Genomic DNA, 17,230 nt, shown 5'->3' with positions numbered 1-17,230 from the left:
CAAAGCTAAAAAGCAGGAGATGCTGTGAGTCGATCCCAGGACCTCATTCATGCGCTTTACCACTGAGCTGCATCCAAATGCCAGCAACAGTGCAGAGGACATTTGCCAGTGTCTTGTTTTAAAGACCCATAACGGTGTAATTCATTTTTTCAGTTGCACTTACTTGGGGAACATCACAAATTATTCATCTAAGGTGCAATATTTCATTGTAGGGTTTTATTAACATAATAGAGTTTAGATACAATCTTAGCAAATGTTTTTTAATGACAGACAATCCATGTTTTTCACATTTTGAAGAAGCAGCAACTAATCAAATGTCAAATCTACTGAAATCAAATTCTTTCTTTTTTTTGCAACTGGGGTATTTTTGTAGGAAAATGTCCTGCCACTGTTAGTACTTTAAATTGGTTCAGCATTAATTAAAGGGAGGTTAAATGAAGGAACACTGTATTATCTTGATATAATTTGTGTAGCTGCTAGATGTTTCAAAATTACGTTTTTTGATGTCTGTTGATGATACAAGCTCCGAATCTTTACCCTCCATCACATATTAACAAGATTTTTGTTGACAGGCAGTAATTACATGTTGATATGCTGGAGATTGAAGCCAGGACCTCATACATGCAAAGCATGCACTCTACCACTGAGCTACATCCCCTCTGGCGTAGGTGTCATCATAAAACAATGACTGAACTAGTGTTGCATGTTTAGTCCTTTTCAATCAAAACCGAGATTGCAATGTTGACTTGCACCATCAACGACTGTCATCTTTTCTGTCTGTTAAAGCTGGTTCAGATTTTTTGATGAATAAATAGTTGCATCATCACGTGCCGTCACAGTTCTACATAAAACAAGAGTGGAAAGTAAAACATCACCATTTCGACATTTTATAGACTTCACTGGATCAATTTTCTTTACATCTGAGTGAATCCTCATTCTGGGAGGTACTGATTAACACCGATCCAATTCCAAGCTCTGTGGTAAACCATAATTGTTCTTTTCAACCAAATGCTTACCATCTATCTGCTTTTACAACCGCACACCAGCTGCTATTTACCTCAGATTATTTTCTCGCTCTGATTTGGTTAATTTTTCAATCACAGTCAGCAAGTTGGGCTCAGTGTGTGGTTGCAAAGACGTGCTCAGAGGCAAACCCCCACCCAGACATGCTGATCTATGCACACACACACACACACACACACACACACACACACACACCTAGAGCATGCACACTGATATATTTGGCCAGAAATCACTCTCAGTAATTAAATTATTTGTTGCGTGCACATTCAGTCTGTGCCAAAGGTTAGGCTGTTCACACCTCTGCATTAACAGAACAGCAGGTGGTCACACAGATGGAGACCGGCATCTCTGTTTACACCAGATTTCTGCCTGTCACCGAAACTGACTGGCTGCTCTGCGTCAGGAGCAAACAAAAAAGATCCAGATGTCCTCGTCTCACCTGTGTCAACACCTCTACTGTCTGTCAGTCTGTTTTTGCCTCTTGCCTTTTCTGCTTGGCACCCTTTAGTCACAAGAAAATGTGAATTAGAGATCCGGAATCAGGCTGAAGATATAAGACGGAAGATGTCTGACACATGGTGGGGTGTCAGTCATAGTTCAGCTGGCACAAGAAGCAGCTTCGATTTCGTTCCCGCTCTACGCTGGGAATAGGACAGATGGTCGGGGAAGAGAAAAAGTTAACCGTTTCTCAAGGAGACTGACAGCTATAAAGCATCCAGGCTGAGCTGATTTAGAGTCTGTCTTCCATTCTCTATTGCTCTTGTGTTATTCATGTCAGCCCTCTCTCTTTAAGACTTTAGGGGAAGAATAGGTCAAATAATTTAAAAATCAGAAGTGTCATGAGGATTTTGTTTCAGAAAACCAAATGAAAGGTGAAACATCTTGTCGTCATTTTTTGATGCTGGGCATTAACCTTTTGTAATCACAAACCATGATATCTATCAAACACAAGCAAATAAAAAGCACTACCAGGATCTAGGGGTGTGACAATACATCGATCCGCATCGATATATCGATTGACTGATTAACGATCCAGTTACATCAATGTAAAGTGAAAATATCGATCCATATCATACTTTTTAAGATACACCTTTATTTTGAAATTCAGGCATGAGACTATATTGAACAGGTGATCTATTATCATCATTACTATTATTATATTAAAATTAGTAGCACGCTGCTTTTGATTTAAATGCATATAACAACTTAGAAGTAAAATGGGAAAATCATTTTATTTTTTGTGAGTTGATATCAATGTAAATAATAGTAGTTGGGCAGATGATGTCCTATCGTATTGATCGCATCAATCTAAAATTGTAAAACACTTTGTGATATCAGCAAATATCGTATCGTCATCCACATAAAGCGATATGACATTGTATCGTTACAAAGCTTGTGATTTACACCCCTAGTAGGATCACTGTTAAGCTTGTTTCCTTCTTTTATGTGGACACTGCACTGGTATGCAAAACTATTCATACTTTTTCCCCTTATTTTGTTATAATACAACCCCAAAACTCAGCGTATTTTTTATGTGATAAACCAGCCCTAAGAAGGTTGAAATTGAGGATAAAGGGTTTTCCAAAGTTTTTACAAATGAAAAACTGAAAGAATGGTATGTCTATGCATATGTATTCAACCCACATTACCTAAATGAAATCCAAGATAAAGAACAACCTAAATTAAAATAATAGTAACAATAAAGAAATTATAACAATCCAGATAAAGGTCAGGGATGAAGTTGTGGAAAAGTTTAAAGTAGGATTAGGTTGTAAAACAGAATCCCAAGTTTAGTTGTGGACACATAACTTGACGAATGACACAAAGAAAGCTAATCAATTAAAAAAAAATAAAAAAAATCTTAATTACAAAAATGCTGTACAGTTATTTTACAGGGATTGTATTAGGTCTTGCTCTGATGCTTTTTATTAAAAGCTATTTTTTCTTAATGTAGGATTTTTCTCCCCTCACAATGCATAAATGTACTCAAATGTAAGGCTATATTTTTCATTGCATGTATTTTTTTCATTACTACTGCAGTTAGAGGTGCATCTATGTTAAGATCCTTCACATAACAAACAAACAACCCACTTTCAATGTGATGTTCAAGAAATACTTATTCCTGCTTCCTCCATTTGCCTTCCCTGGGTTATTTTGTATGCTCGCTTTAGGAAGATTTGTATAAATCTTTTTGGTTAAGTTCTCATTTAGCTCTGCTGTTCCCTTCTTTCCTTCGTTCACATGGACATTTCAGATATTAACATAAAAGGCAATGTAACGTGATCTCTTGTTGAGACTTCAAGGTATTATTATCAGACCTCCGGTGGTTTTATTGAAACAAAAATGATTAACTTCTATTTAATTAACAGACTTTCCGTGAAACTGGGTGGCCGATATTTCCACCGCTCTGTGATCCCTCTTTGTAACTCTCTTCTCTTTCATGTGCCTCCCTGATATCAGGCATACTTCTGCGCTCTTTCCAAGTTCTTCAAAGAAAGCAGACAGCTGCTGTCCTCACTCAGCCTGTGTGTCCTTTTCTGCCCTAAAATTCTTTTTTTTTTTTTTTGGATTGCGTGTGAATTAAAAGTAGTTCATCTTATCTAACCATTACATTTTAACCAGTGCATTAAGTGGAAAAAAATAAGTGATGGTACTCCCCCTTTTTTTTTTTTAGGGGAGGGAGTAAAGCCATAGTAATGGTAATCATAATGCAAATAAAAATGTCTAAAGCATGTTATTATATATAAGCAATATGAAAATATTTGCCCATGAAAATATAGGCATCTCTCCAGTCTCCCAATATGTTATTGAGTAGTTTAAAAAAAGGTAACTAATCTACAGGTGATGCTTCAACAAAGTCATGAGTTGATGAATGGAAAAAAGGTTGGCAAACGGGAATGTTGAAAAAACCTTGCAAAAATAACTTTTACTGTTGTAGACAAAACATAGCAAAGCGTCGTTTCAAATGTAGTTTTTCCACCAAAGCAACAGTAAAGTTCTTTGAACAAATGAAAACGTAATAAAAGACATGAGAATTCACCCCATGTTCAGTCTGATGCGTCTGCCCTAATTCAGAATGATTTACTCTGAACAGCAGTGTTAAAGTCTGTTAATCTAAATTATTTGCAGAGGTTCTGCAGACTTTGAGGATCTTTGGTTTTAATGAGCTAATCCTAAAGAATCTTCCTCAGGAAAACAAAATTTTACATTATCACATTTTCCTCTGGAAAGTCAGACATTTATGATATTTTCCGGGGGTTTCATCAAAGATTTGGACTTAAAATTGTTTTCATTCAGGCCAAAACATGCTTTTTTTTGCCCACAAGTAATCCATCAATGTATTTTATTTTTAGAACGCTTTACACACCCAAGGTGACCAAAGTGCTGTACTGGTCCACGACGTACAAGAAAATAATACATTAATGACCAAAGGGCCCAAACATTAACAATAAAACAAATAAACAACAAGAATTAAGAGCTAAAAACAATAAAACCAATATTTCAGACTGCTCAACTGGAATTAAAATCCAAGTTTAAAAACATGTTTTAAAAAAAAAAAAAAGTTAATGAGACAAGTATCTCTTTAAAAACATAAAACAAAAAAAAAATGTTCGTATTTGTAATTTAATTAAAAACTGACCCTTCAGATAAAGCTTTGCATTCAGTAGGAGGTGCACTTGTTCACCTCTCTCTGAATGACATCTTGTTCTGTCCCTCCTTTGACAGCCACATGAAAGAGCTTTTTCATTCCTCGTCTTCACGTCCCTTTTTCAGCCGTCTGTCTGATTTAATTATCAATGCGACCGCACCACTTTAACAGAAGTGACTCCGGAGCGGTCGGGTCACACAGCCTCCGGTGTGGCCGGGGCCCATTTCTGCGACCAAGATGATCAATGTCCCATTTGTCATCATCCCAGACTGCGTCAATGAGCCATTCATCATTAATATTTACACAGACGCGCTGACAGGCGAGGACACAGTGGATGCTGTCAGTGTCACTGTGGAGGAAAAATGCTCATATCAGAGGGAAACTCCACAGGCGTCACATCTTTTATGTTTAAAGCACATTTTGAAGTTTGCATCGACGAGGGGCTTTTCTCTCCCTGAGTCAACGCATAGGCAAACATGCACGGCTCTTTTATAGGCCGCAGACATTTTTTTCACAAATTTTTATGGACAGGTCTTCAGTAGTTTTGCATCTGACCAGAGTCAGTGTCCCTACTGGTAGCATGAGGCGATACTTGGACCCTGCAGAGGTTGCACAGGCCGTCCATCTCCATCAGGAAGGCACATCAATACTAGCCTCGTGAGACCATCCTGATCTCGCGAGCTTTCAAGGTTTCACTCGCAGATCAGTCTGGCTACCCTCCGTTAAAGAAAGTTTGGAGCCGTTCACCAAACGAACGTCCAATCAGCGTTGGCTTTGAGGCGGGTTGAGGTGTGACGCAACGAGAAGCGCGTCAGTTCAGTCTAAACAACATGGCGGCTTCAGCCGATGAAACTAGCGTTAGCGTGGCTATCGAGCAAGTTTTATCGGAATTACAGAGTATTTCTTTGCTGAGCTAACGAGCCTTTACCTGCAGCAGCAAGAGTAGCTTGGCTTGTAGTTGTGTTTTCGTCGTCGCTCGTAACAGAGTGACGACGAATCTGATTGGTTTATTTGGCCCGTCTATCACCAACATAGGCCAATCAGCTATCCAGTATTTTCGCCCCTTCCCAAAATTACTTCAACGGAAGGTTTCCAGATGGATATGCGGAGCAAATCTATCTGGCGGAGTCAGGTAACATCAATACAGGCCATGGCCAGAAGGTTTGCTGTAGAGCAGGGGCGTCCAAACATTGCGGATCATGGGCCGAAAATGTCAAGTGAAAAGCACTCGAGGGCCAAACAATTGTGACATTTTTTTTACCTGCTCTACAAAATATGATAATTTTAAATAGACAAATTAGACTATCTGTATTTAGCCAATTTTAATAAATACATTCCAATCAGATTTTAGTTCACCAAAGTCAGCATTTGAGTTAAAGTCGCTGGATAGATGTAGTTCTATTTAAAATCTAAAGAGAATGTGTGGTTAATAAAAGACAAAAAAATGTTGTACCCAACATTTAACAGTAAGATTTTAACTTGTCTGTAATAATCATAAATAATTGGCCAAAGATTTCTTGAAATGCAATGGGGGGGGGGGGGGGGCACAAAAGCAGCACAGGGGCCGCAAATGGCACTTTGGACATGCCTGGTGTAGAGCAAGGAGGAGAATCCAGGAGAATCCAGGAGACAGGCGGTTACAGGCGGGATCAGTATGAATGAATGAATAATTTATTTCAGACAAGCCAGTGAAATGATAAATTATATATTTAACACATACAAACATTTTGTATAAATATTGATGTGTATATATATATATATATATATATATATATATATATATATATATATATATATATATATATATATATATATATATATAATTTAGTGATTATGTCTAAAAAAGGATATGAACATGTAAAACTTATTGAATCACACCACTTCTCCTTCCTATATCTGGTTCCAGCCTACTTTGCAGAACCAGAACCAGACACGGAGAAGCAGCATTTAGTTCCTATGCTCCACTTATCTGGACAAGTGCTGAAAGCCTGAGTTCCTTTGAATCAAGGCTAAAAACATATTTGTTCAGGATTGCCTTCGACTGTTCTAGTTAAATAGTTTTACTAAAACATCATTAGTTCAACTTTGTAGTCCAACTGTTTTTAAAACCATTAATATTTGATTTTAGTTTCCATTTTCTGTGTTTTATTAATTTTCCTGCATTTTATTCCAACTGTCTTTTTTTAAACTTATGTTTTTTATTTTCCTATATTTAATCATGTAAAACACTTTGCGTTGCCCTTGTATGGAAAAGAGCTATACAAATAAATTTGCCTCGCCTTATCGTCCCTAATACTAACAATCTCCCTTTCTTTTATTTCTTTTATTCTCATCTAATAGTTTACTATAATATTCCTGTTTTAAACTCTGGTTAAAAACATTTAGGAACATTTTGTGAGCTTTATCTATGTTTACCGCCTGAGGAGCTCCTCTCTAAACGCGACCATTGACACCTCAGTTCTCATTCCTTCTGTACTTTTGTGTGTCGTTCTGAGCAGCTTTCCTGTAACTACTGTCATAAAGGACAAACACCGGTAGATTGTCACTGATATCAATAATAAATAATCCACTTATTGTCTTATCGCTTAGGTTTGTGAATCTATTAATGTGTCACAGTGAGATGCGATCCTACTGGGTCTGGTGATTTTTGGATAAAGGCTCAAACTGTAAACAGTGTTTATAAACGCTTTTGTAGATTAATGCTTCGCTGAGTTAAGCAGATTAATATTAAAGTCCCTACAGATGAAAAATACCTTCTGATTTACAGTTGTAAGTGTTTCTTCAAACCGCCACCTAAAAATGTCCAAATCAGAACCAGCCAACCACCCCATTTTTCTTTGTTTCCATTCAATTGTTATATTCAACTATGCCCTCTGTCGCCTTTCCCATTACATCTGTTACTTTATACCTCAGGTGTCTATCCACACACTGCAAAAGTGGATCTAAAAATAAGTAAAATATTCTTAAAGTTAGTGTATTTGTCCTTGATTTGAGCAGGTAAATAAGATGATCTGCCAATTGAATAAGAATTTTAACCCCTAAAATAAGATAATTAGACATCCTGTAATAAGATAATCCTGACACCCTGTGTTCTCTTCCAGCACCACGGAGCTGGACTGGCGCACATATACATGTATAAATCATAAATACTGAGGTTGAAGTGGAATTTGCAATACGTTTGCACGAAGCTTTGCCCAGGTTTCCCCTCATTACCGAGAACACAGTCCATTATCGTTATCAGCAACACTTATCTCAGAGTCAAAACAGGGCTTCCTCTTGTACAGCATTAGTGTCATTACTTAAGACAGAGACGCTGAAGTTAAAATGGCTAATGGCCATGAGGACGGGGCACTCTTCCTAATGCACAGATAAAAGAAAGCATTACTGTGCGTTTGTCGAGGAGAGCGGAGACGGATGGGAAGAACAGTGCCTCTCGTAGAGAGCGACTAATGCAGTTATCTTCCAACTCACAAGCAAAAGTAAAAGCCTGATGGGTAACGGACAAAACAAATACAGCTGGACGCGCGCAAGTGTTGGGCTTTTAGAGCTGTGGGTGGTCCGAGTCAGATCCATTTCACCTGCTTCTAGGAAGAAACCTGCTCAGGAAAATATTTCCCACAGGAATAAACTGGGTCTTTAGCAGCTAAACGTTTAACTTTGTTCCCCCAGCCAGCACTTTAACTTTATCTGCAGTTTTGTTGCTGAGCAGGCAGTTTAAAGAGGGATTATCTGAGTGATTTTCCTGCTCAAATCAGCATTCTGCAGCTGCTGGAAACATGAAAATGAAAGAGGTTAAAAGTCAGATCAGAATATTAAGCTGGAAGATGATTAAATGGGAGATGTTTTGTGTTTTCTTTTCTTCTTTCTGCTAATTTTCCTTTTTCTTTTTTACATTTATCGAGCAGTATTAATTCAGATTACTTTTACAAAAACTGACATGAGACATTGAAAGAGCCAATCCACACCAGAGGTTCGCAGTAGATTAATACAAGATACAAACATACACAGGTGATGATTCTTGCAAAACCCTTGAAGTTTGCTTTATCTTTAACATAAATTTGCCTTTATGAGCAGGAGTTTGGACTAATAGACTCCTTTTATGAGGCAGAAAACAGAGTGGCTCTACCATTATGCCACAAGCAGCCCTTCATCTTTGCTTTTTGTTATGTAAAATACAATTTGCATGTAGGAAGGCAGTGTAAAAAGCAACGAAACACGTCGGTTTCTGTAGTGATGTTGACATGCAGGCATTATTAATTATTGTTTAATCATACTATGATTATTAAAATACATGCAACTATTTAGAAAATCCTGATTGCATACATGATTGCATACTTTTTTAATGAGATGCCACCCAGTCGTGCGAACCTTAACATGCATAAGACGGTCCACACACACACACACACACACACACACACACACACACACACGTACACGTAGAGTACGGCCTAATGAGATTCAGGAGCACAATCAGACTTGTAGATCAGGGTTAGGTCACTTGCTCCGGCTCGTGATTGAATGTATTTTTCATCTCTAATCAGAGAGAAAAAGGGTGGACAAAAAACATCGAGAGTAAAGGGAGAGAGGTTCGCGAAGGGTGGTGGATGTAATTGATTTCTTTTTTCCACTCTTACCTGATTTAAATATGCGTTAATAACAAACTGAGCAGAGATTGAGGAGAAGACCGATAAATCCCCAGAAGGGAAACATGCAGCCTTAGTTTTTTTTTTACTGCTCTCTGTTGCCTCACCGAACATCCTCACTAGGGTTAACTGCGCTCACTCATTCTCACTCTTTAACGCCTAATTTTCCAGCATTTAAACAACTGAAAAGCGTAAAAAACACCATTTTATTCCCCTTGATTCATTCTCTCTTTATACCCCGCCCTCAGATAATCGTAAACACGAGCACACTCGGTGGTCTAATCACTAACATTGCTGACGGTGCGGTCTGTCATCCATCACCCAGCCCTCCCATCCATCTCTTCTCTATCTCAGCTGATCCTCTCCGGTCTCCTCCCTGGTTTTTCTTCCGTGTGTTTATTCCAGCTCCGATAGCTGCTTCTCTCTACAATCCGTCTTTCCAACATACCCGACATAATCAAACAGAGTGTTAATTAATTTGCTCAGAACTTTGTTTTCCCCATTTGTCCATGTCCGCCTCCCTGAGGGTGTTCACTTTTTTCTCTCTTTTACAGAAGAATACATGAAGTTTCCTGTCCTTCCTGCTCTCTCTTTAATTGGTTTTACAATCCATATAAAATGTATTCACACCCTGGATGTTTCAAACCTTTCAGGACTCCTCTCACTTGGGTGACCTGGCCAAGAAAGTCATAATGGACAAGACAAACAACAAAGGCAACCATTAAAATACATACATTGCGAGCAATCTGATGACTAAAACGGAGGGGTTATTGTCATTGCAACAGAATAAAATGTAAAGCAGTGACATTTTTTTTTAAGATGTAAAACACAGGGACCGTTTGAAGAATTTCCATTGTCGGTTTATTAAGATGGAGCGTTTTAGTTCGAACACGAGGAGCAAAGCAAATACAAAAGGTAATTTTGATTGTAAGACAAAACGGTTTTCAGTTCTCTGAAGAAAAGTGCATAAATAAGTAGTAACCAAGCCAATAACAGCCTTGGGAACCAGAGTCAGCCAGTGTGGATGTCACCTTGTCACCTTCCATAAATCAAACCATGGTCAATATGATTAGGCTTTTTTGGCAATAATCTGCACACACAAAAAAAAAAAAACACTTAAAGGGGACATATCATACAAAATTCACTTTTTTTAGCCCGTAAATACATTTTGTTGTGTGCTTGGAGTCTGTAGGAGTGAAGAAAAAATATGAATGTAATCTGTCCAGCTGCTGCATGGATATCTTTATATTCTTTTTGGGTCATATTTTTCAAGATGTTCAGTTTTCTCTATTCTCTATTGCATTTTTTTTAACAATTAAGTCTCAGTATTTGCTGCAGAGCTGCTAAACAAGCTCATGGACTTCCAGCTTTCCAGCAATTTTGTAGTCCAAGCTGAAGGATGCCAAAGCTACAAGTGGATAAGTGTTTGGTTGTTCATAATAACCGTCCACCAGTGTCCTACCAGTGGAGCGCTCCGTGACTAAAATGAGTTCCTCTCAGACGCACCTCAGAAAAGGGGGCGTAAATTAACGAGCAATTCAGACCTGTCTTGTTGGAAAAATAAATCTCCCCCCAATCAAAGTTCGTAGTAGACAGAGTCATATTATACCTCAGGCTTTGCAGATGCTTTTGTCTTCTTTACCCTTACAAGCCTTCAAGAACCTGCTGCTGAAAGGCATCCCCAGAGCATGATGCTGCCAACACCATGCTTCACAGTTGGGACGATGTATTTGTGGTGAAGTTCAGTGTTTAACCAACATAGCATCTAAGCTGAAGGCCAAGGATGTCAGTTTTTGCTTCATCGGACCACAGAAACTTCTTAAAATTAACCCTGGAGCCAACTAAGCACCTTTGGTTGAATATGAAGATTTGTTAACTTGTGAGTTTCTCTTTGCTACGCTCCCATAAAGCTTAAACTGGTGAAGAACCTGGGCAAAAGCTGTCCAGGGAGGTAATAAGCAAGTAAGATGTGTTTATATGGCATCTTTCACTGGTACAGATTACACAAAATGCTTCGCAGCAAAGAATAATCAAATAGGCACAAAAAAAACAATACATTAAACTAAAAAACTCAAATAAAACCTTCAAAAGATCCTATATTTAAAGGTCTGCCTGAATCAAAACCTTTTTAGCTGCTTAAAAAAGAATTTAAAGGAGCAATAAGTGAAATTTCATTATTTTAGATAGAGCAAAAAAATAGCTAGAGGGGAGGTAGAGAGAGACGTGGCTTGTCACACATCTTGTTTTGGTCTACAGCGCTCAAAAGCCCTCCTAGTTGTGAAATATCGCTTATTGCTCCTTTAAGGACTCCCTGAAAGAGTCGATCTCGGGGGGGATCATTTAACAGCCTCTGACCAGAAGATCTCAGAGTGTTGGGTGAGATGTGGGGTACGATCAGATCAGGGATCAGGAGGAGGTTTGACTGCAAACATCTCCAAAGTGAGGACCAGGATTTCAAAAGGAAGCAGTAACTAATGACTTAAAGCTAAAACCGATGTAAGGTTGCCTTCGTTGTTGGTTGAAAACCAAACAGCAGCATTCTAACAAATAAACAAATAAAAAGGAAATTACATGCAGTCCATGCGGTAAAAACAGAGAGTGCCACACAAGCAGTCTAAATACTGCTTCAGGTGAAAGAAGCAGTTTCACAGTGATTTTTCAACAGATATTGTTGATTCAACACAAATACCTAACTTCTTGAGATTCAGAAAGATAGACAAGCTCAAAGCTCTAATCCAGTATGTTGTTAAATAAAACCGGTTTCCCCTTCTGGTTCAATGATTAATCTAATGCACAGTCTCTCTCATCTGAGCCGGAGAAGCTTTTAACTCATTCAGAGTGGCCGTAGGTGTCATGGTGGCCGCATGCTACAGTCATTTCATGACGACAGCCAGCTCTAAGCAGATAAAGCTCAGAATCATATTTATTTTATTTAGATTTATTATTTTCGTCTCTGAGTGGCTTGGAGTGCTCGTTTGTTTTCATGTTGCCATGAAGCAGAGAGACTGGACCTAGCTCAAGGGGTCAGCCCTGGTGTCTGGGGGCCCGTGTCCCCGCACGCCGTAGATGTGTCCCTGCTCCAACACGTCTGAAGGAAATAAAGACCTCCCGCGTCCTCACTAAGACTAAGAAAGTAGAGCACATCACCCCAGTTCTAAAGTCCTTCCACTGGCTCCCTGTTTCTCAGAGAATAGACTTTAAAATACTTCTGTTAGTCTATAAATCCCTGAATGGCCTAGCACCTAAATACATCACAGACTTGTTATCAGTGTATCAACCCTCCAGACCACTAAGGTCTTCTGGCTCCAGCCTGCTCTGCAGAACCTAGAACCAGAACTAAACAAGGAGAAGCAGCATTTAGTTCCTATGCTCCACTTATCTGGAACAAACTTCCAGAAAATTATAAATCATATTAAAAACACATTTGTTTAAGATTGCCTTCAACTGTTCTAGTTAACTGAGTCACCACTTTTTTGTTCTTTTTTTATCTACATTTTATTCCTACTTGCTTTTATTCTGTTTTATTTTGCTATATTTTAATCATGTAAAGCACTCTGCATTGTCTTTGTACTGAATTGTGCTATACAAATAAATTTGCCTTGCCTTTTGCCTTGCCTCCTCAGCCTGGGACCTGCTAACACGCAGTACACCGGCCCTTTAAGACCAGAGTTTCCTGCCGCTGAACTAGCCAGAAATCAGTCGCCTTAAAGTGGGTCGATATTTATGCAAACACTTATTTCACAAGTCAAGTGTACATTTCTGATCACACAGCTGACATTAGTGTGGAAAAATCTGTCGTCGTTGTGACTTGAGAAGCTATTTTTTGACAACCAAGCTGGTTCTCTCCACAGCTGTCTTATACTGACGACCCAAAGCGCTAAAGAATTAAAGAAAGTTTATTTAATCCACGTTCAGAGAAGAACCAAATGCGAAGCCGCTTGCCTTTCCAGTACGAGTTTCTGACACATAAAAGTAAGACTTGCGATGCAGGCTTATTAGTATAGTTTAAATCTTCTTTCAGACGCTCGCCTCTGAACCTACGGGGATCAATCAGGGGAGGACGAGCAAACATTAATTCGTTGCCCTCAGAGGAAGAGCATATTTCTAGATGAAGGACTTCTGCAAACGGTGGCAACAACTCCAAATAGCCAACAGCGTTTGATAGTCGAAGACGAGGCAATTACTTACTCCGGCCTACTGTAGGAATTTAAAGTTGCTAAATTTCATCCAGACGCGGAGAGTGTGGATATCATCCATTTATTTAGCTCCAACTTATCCTCCCCTCCGTCGACCTCCTGGTCCTCTGCTCTCCCTCTGGTCCCATTAGTTATCTGCTGATGGCTCATTAACTTTTAAACGGCAGGCAGAAAGGGAGGAAGGGAGTTTATAAGGTCTGAGTCAAGCCTGTGATTTAAAAAAAAAAAAAGGAATCTGATAGAAGAAGGCAGAAAAAAGGGGAAGATGGCCATTTTATTCTTCAAAGTGAGCTATGAGCACAAACCAGTAGATGGTGTATGATATATTAGAAAATAAAGGCAAATATTTCACACAGTTATCAGCTTGACAGCCAGCAGAAGTCAGTCTTCTTTGTCTAATTAAGCCACCGGGCATGTTTAATATGACAGACAGTCCAGGGGTTTGTTAGGGTCACTGAGGCTGTGCTCACATGTTGTCAAGTCTGGCTGCTTAAAATGGGTTGAACGATGCTGCCATCTGGTGGTGAAATACAAACATTTGCCAAAGCAACACTGTCTGAGCAGGGATCTAAACATGAGAGTGTGTGTGTGAGCGTTTTATTTCCCCTGATGTACTGGTCTAAACTTTTTAAAGTAATGTATGTCGACGACTACAAAGTATTTCTCAGTAATTTAGCTCCAAAGAGGCAGATTTTCTTGCAACATTTCAAAGTTTGTTTTGTTTTCCAGCTTTCTTAACGTCTCTGAGACTTTTTCTTTGACTTTCAGCTGCTTGTTGCTCAGTAACTACCTGACCACCATCACCTCTGTAGTAATAATTTCTTTCTGATCTCTATTTTTGTCCTTTCTTGGCTGCCACTTGTTTTTCTCTGCCTGTTTCGGGGACTTACGGTTCCACGGTCGTAGATCAATTCAATTCAATTAAATTTTATTTATATAGCGCCAATTCATGAAACATGTCATCTCAAGGCACTTTACAAAGTCAAATTCAATCATATTATACAGATTGGGTCAGATTATACAGATTGGTCAAAAATGTCCTATATAAGCTGGGAACCAGATCAGCAGCGCAACCTTTTAGAAAACGTCTGTCTCAGGTTCTGTAAATATGTTGCAAACATTAAATATCTCCAAAAGGCAATGGTAAACAGCACACACATGTTTACGTTAAATAAATTCAACAAATAATAAATTCTGTTTCCCAGAAAATGTAAACTTTACACAAAAGCAATAGACTATTCTGTTTATTAGACATAAAGTATACTGTGCATGCCCAAGGAGTATACGATGCATGAAGTCAATACCCAGTCAGGGCTCCCTTTGCATGAATTACTGCGTCGATGCAGTGCGGTATGGTAGAAAAGAATGTGGTTCTAAACGAGGCGTTTAGGGAGCCCGGCTCCTTGTGTCTTTAATCTTCCTCTTAGGATCCATAGATTTTCTGTGTGGCTCAGTTCAGGCCAGTCTACTGGTCAGTCAATGGTTAATAAACAAGCTTTTGGTGCCTTTTGGCAGTGTGAGCAGGTACCGAGTCCCTGGATATGCGGCTCTTTAAATTCTATCGCAATGACCTTTTGTGTCTGTTCAACTTTTCTTTAGCTATAACAATCAGAATGAGAGGAAATTAGGGGATGTAAACACACTATATGACTTTTGGAGCCGAATTACTGAACTGAACTTTTAGATGTTATCTAATTCAGGGAAATGTAGTTGTAGTTGTAGAAATATGTGCTTCCATATGAATGATTGGATGTTTAACCAGAGCCTGAATAAACAATTTGTTGATTAAAGCCTGGTTTCTCCTGTTTGTCTGTGAAACAGAGGTCTGCAACCTGAGGCTCCCCCAAAGGGACTCTTTAATATATGGAACAACAAACAATGATTTTTATTATATAGAGAAGATAAAAGCTGCTTTGACCAGTTGCTGCATTTTTTGCAGCATCAGCATATAGTTTTTCCACCATATAAATCCTAATGGTTCGTGGGACTTTATTTCTGTCTTTTTATATCATATAGGTCATAATTTTAGTTATTTTTTAAGTGGTTATAGAAACTGCTTTTCTATCATTTTCATGTGTAAGGAAAAGCACCCAGCAGGCCTCGTTTTGCAAGAGAAAGATTCAACTTTTTCTTTATTCTTTAATTGAAAAAAGGAAGTACAATTTATTTTGGTTCCTCAATAAAACCAAATTTACATGGTTTGCATTCGGAAAACTAAATCATTCTTTGCAAGGGTTAAGAAGCCTTTTCTGAGATTCTGAATTTGGGATTTTCTTCAGTCTTCAGTTATAATAATCAAAGTTAAAAGAAATAAACACTTGAAATATAGCGGTCTATGTGTACTGAGTGAATATAATATACAAATTTGACTTTTTGAATGGAATTACTAAAGAAAATATTGTAATTATATGACCAGCACCTGTAGTTTTAGGTTGGATCTTTAGGCATTTTGTTATATTTTGTTACTTTCCATAAAGACCTGATCTGGCCCCAGTTTTTTACCAAGTTTGAAAATACGATGGGTGGAAGAGCAACTGAAGAAGCTTATCAGAAAGCCTCCTGGGAAGCAAAATAGAACGGACTGGGATTTAAAACTTTTGCACAATGTCTTGCAGCATATCAGGCATAGTGTTGTGCCTTTAATTGATTTTTCTGTGTGTGTGTGTGTGTGTGTGTGTGTGCAGACTCACTGATGTTAGGGACAGAGGTGGACCTGCAGCAGGTGGAGAACAGCGTGTTTGCCATGGAGACGGTGTTAAAGGCGTGGCTTCAGGAGCAGGGAGGAGACAGGGAGCATCTCCACCTGCTGCTGCCCGGCCCCGCTGATAAACCAGGTCAGACACGATGGCGAACGCTCAGAGCCGCATGAGCTCAAATGTGTTCCTACTTTTTTTGTTTGTTTCTTACTCGCTCCTGTACAGTTTGTGTGAAGTGTGACATGATGGAGCGTCTGATAAGCCCCGCCCTCATCCCCATGACCCCCAGCCTGGGCGTAAAGACCGAGAGCGTTCAAGACTTCCTGCCTGCGGTCAAGGGCCCCGGCAATCAAAGCCCGAGTCCACAGACGCTGAAAGCTGTCAAGTAAGTGTGAAGGACAGCAAAACAACAGGATCCACTCTTTTAGCAGATTTTAACATCTGTCATATAATTACTCACTTTGGGTGCCACTTTTTAAATCAGTCACAGCGAAAATTAAAAGCAAAAGGCCTTTTTTTTTCTCTGCACACAACTCTAATACCCCCTTATTCATTTTGTCTGCCACTTTTCCACATTTGGGCCCGGTGAAACCCAGGAAGAGAGGAATCACGCGAGCCTTTTTCTCCAGTAAAATCTCTTCTGTCTATGAATGCCTCCTTTCTGGCCGTACGGAGCAGTGGAATATTTCTTAGATGAAGCTCTCCCGTCGTATCAGGGGACGCTTTGTTCTGCTCTGGGGTTGGAAACATCTCAGAACGAGTGCAGTAGAGCGGAAAAAAACACGGCTTGGGCTAAAAGACGTTTTCCTCACTGACTTGTTTTTATCCTCCACATGCTTGACATCCCTTTGTTCCTGCGTTTCTGTTCCTGGAAGCTGGAGAACAGAAGGAATGGACAGAATGATGTAACGGCAGGGCCTTTAACCAGCAAGAAGAGGTTTTTGCATTTCGGTCTGGGCTACTATAACACATGAATTTGCTTTGATCTAAAGCATTTCGTTGATGCTCTGATTGAGTATTTAG

At 39.1% G+C, this 17,230-nt stretch overlaps 1 protein-coding gene across 1 annotated transcript in view; it reads left to right on the top strand.

The window, feature by feature from the left end:
* LOC105926146 (meiosis 1 associated protein) overlaps positions 1 to 17,230 on the top strand; it is a 33,697-nt gene that overhangs the window by 801 nt on the left and 15,666 nt on the right. The window contains exons 2-3 of the mRNA XM_012862367.3: positions 16,196 to 16,345; positions 16,433 to 16,592. Coding sequence (XP_012717821.3) covers positions 16,196 to 16,345; positions 16,433 to 16,592 — 310 coding nt within the window. The remainder of the gene's footprint in view (positions 1 to 16,195; positions 16,346 to 16,432; positions 16,593 to 17,230) is intronic.

Source organism: Fundulus heteroclitus, chromosome 14 (assembly GCF_011125445.2).
Source record: "Fundulus heteroclitus isolate FHET01 chromosome 14, MU-UCD_Fhet_4.1, whole genome shotgun sequence".
In the NCBI taxonomy this organism is placed as follows: domain Eukaryota; kingdom Metazoa; phylum Chordata; class Actinopteri; order Cyprinodontiformes; family Fundulidae; genus Fundulus; species Fundulus heteroclitus.
The sequence above is the reverse complement of the archived record's forward strand: the minus strand, read 5'-3'. Positions and strand labels throughout refer to the sequence as shown.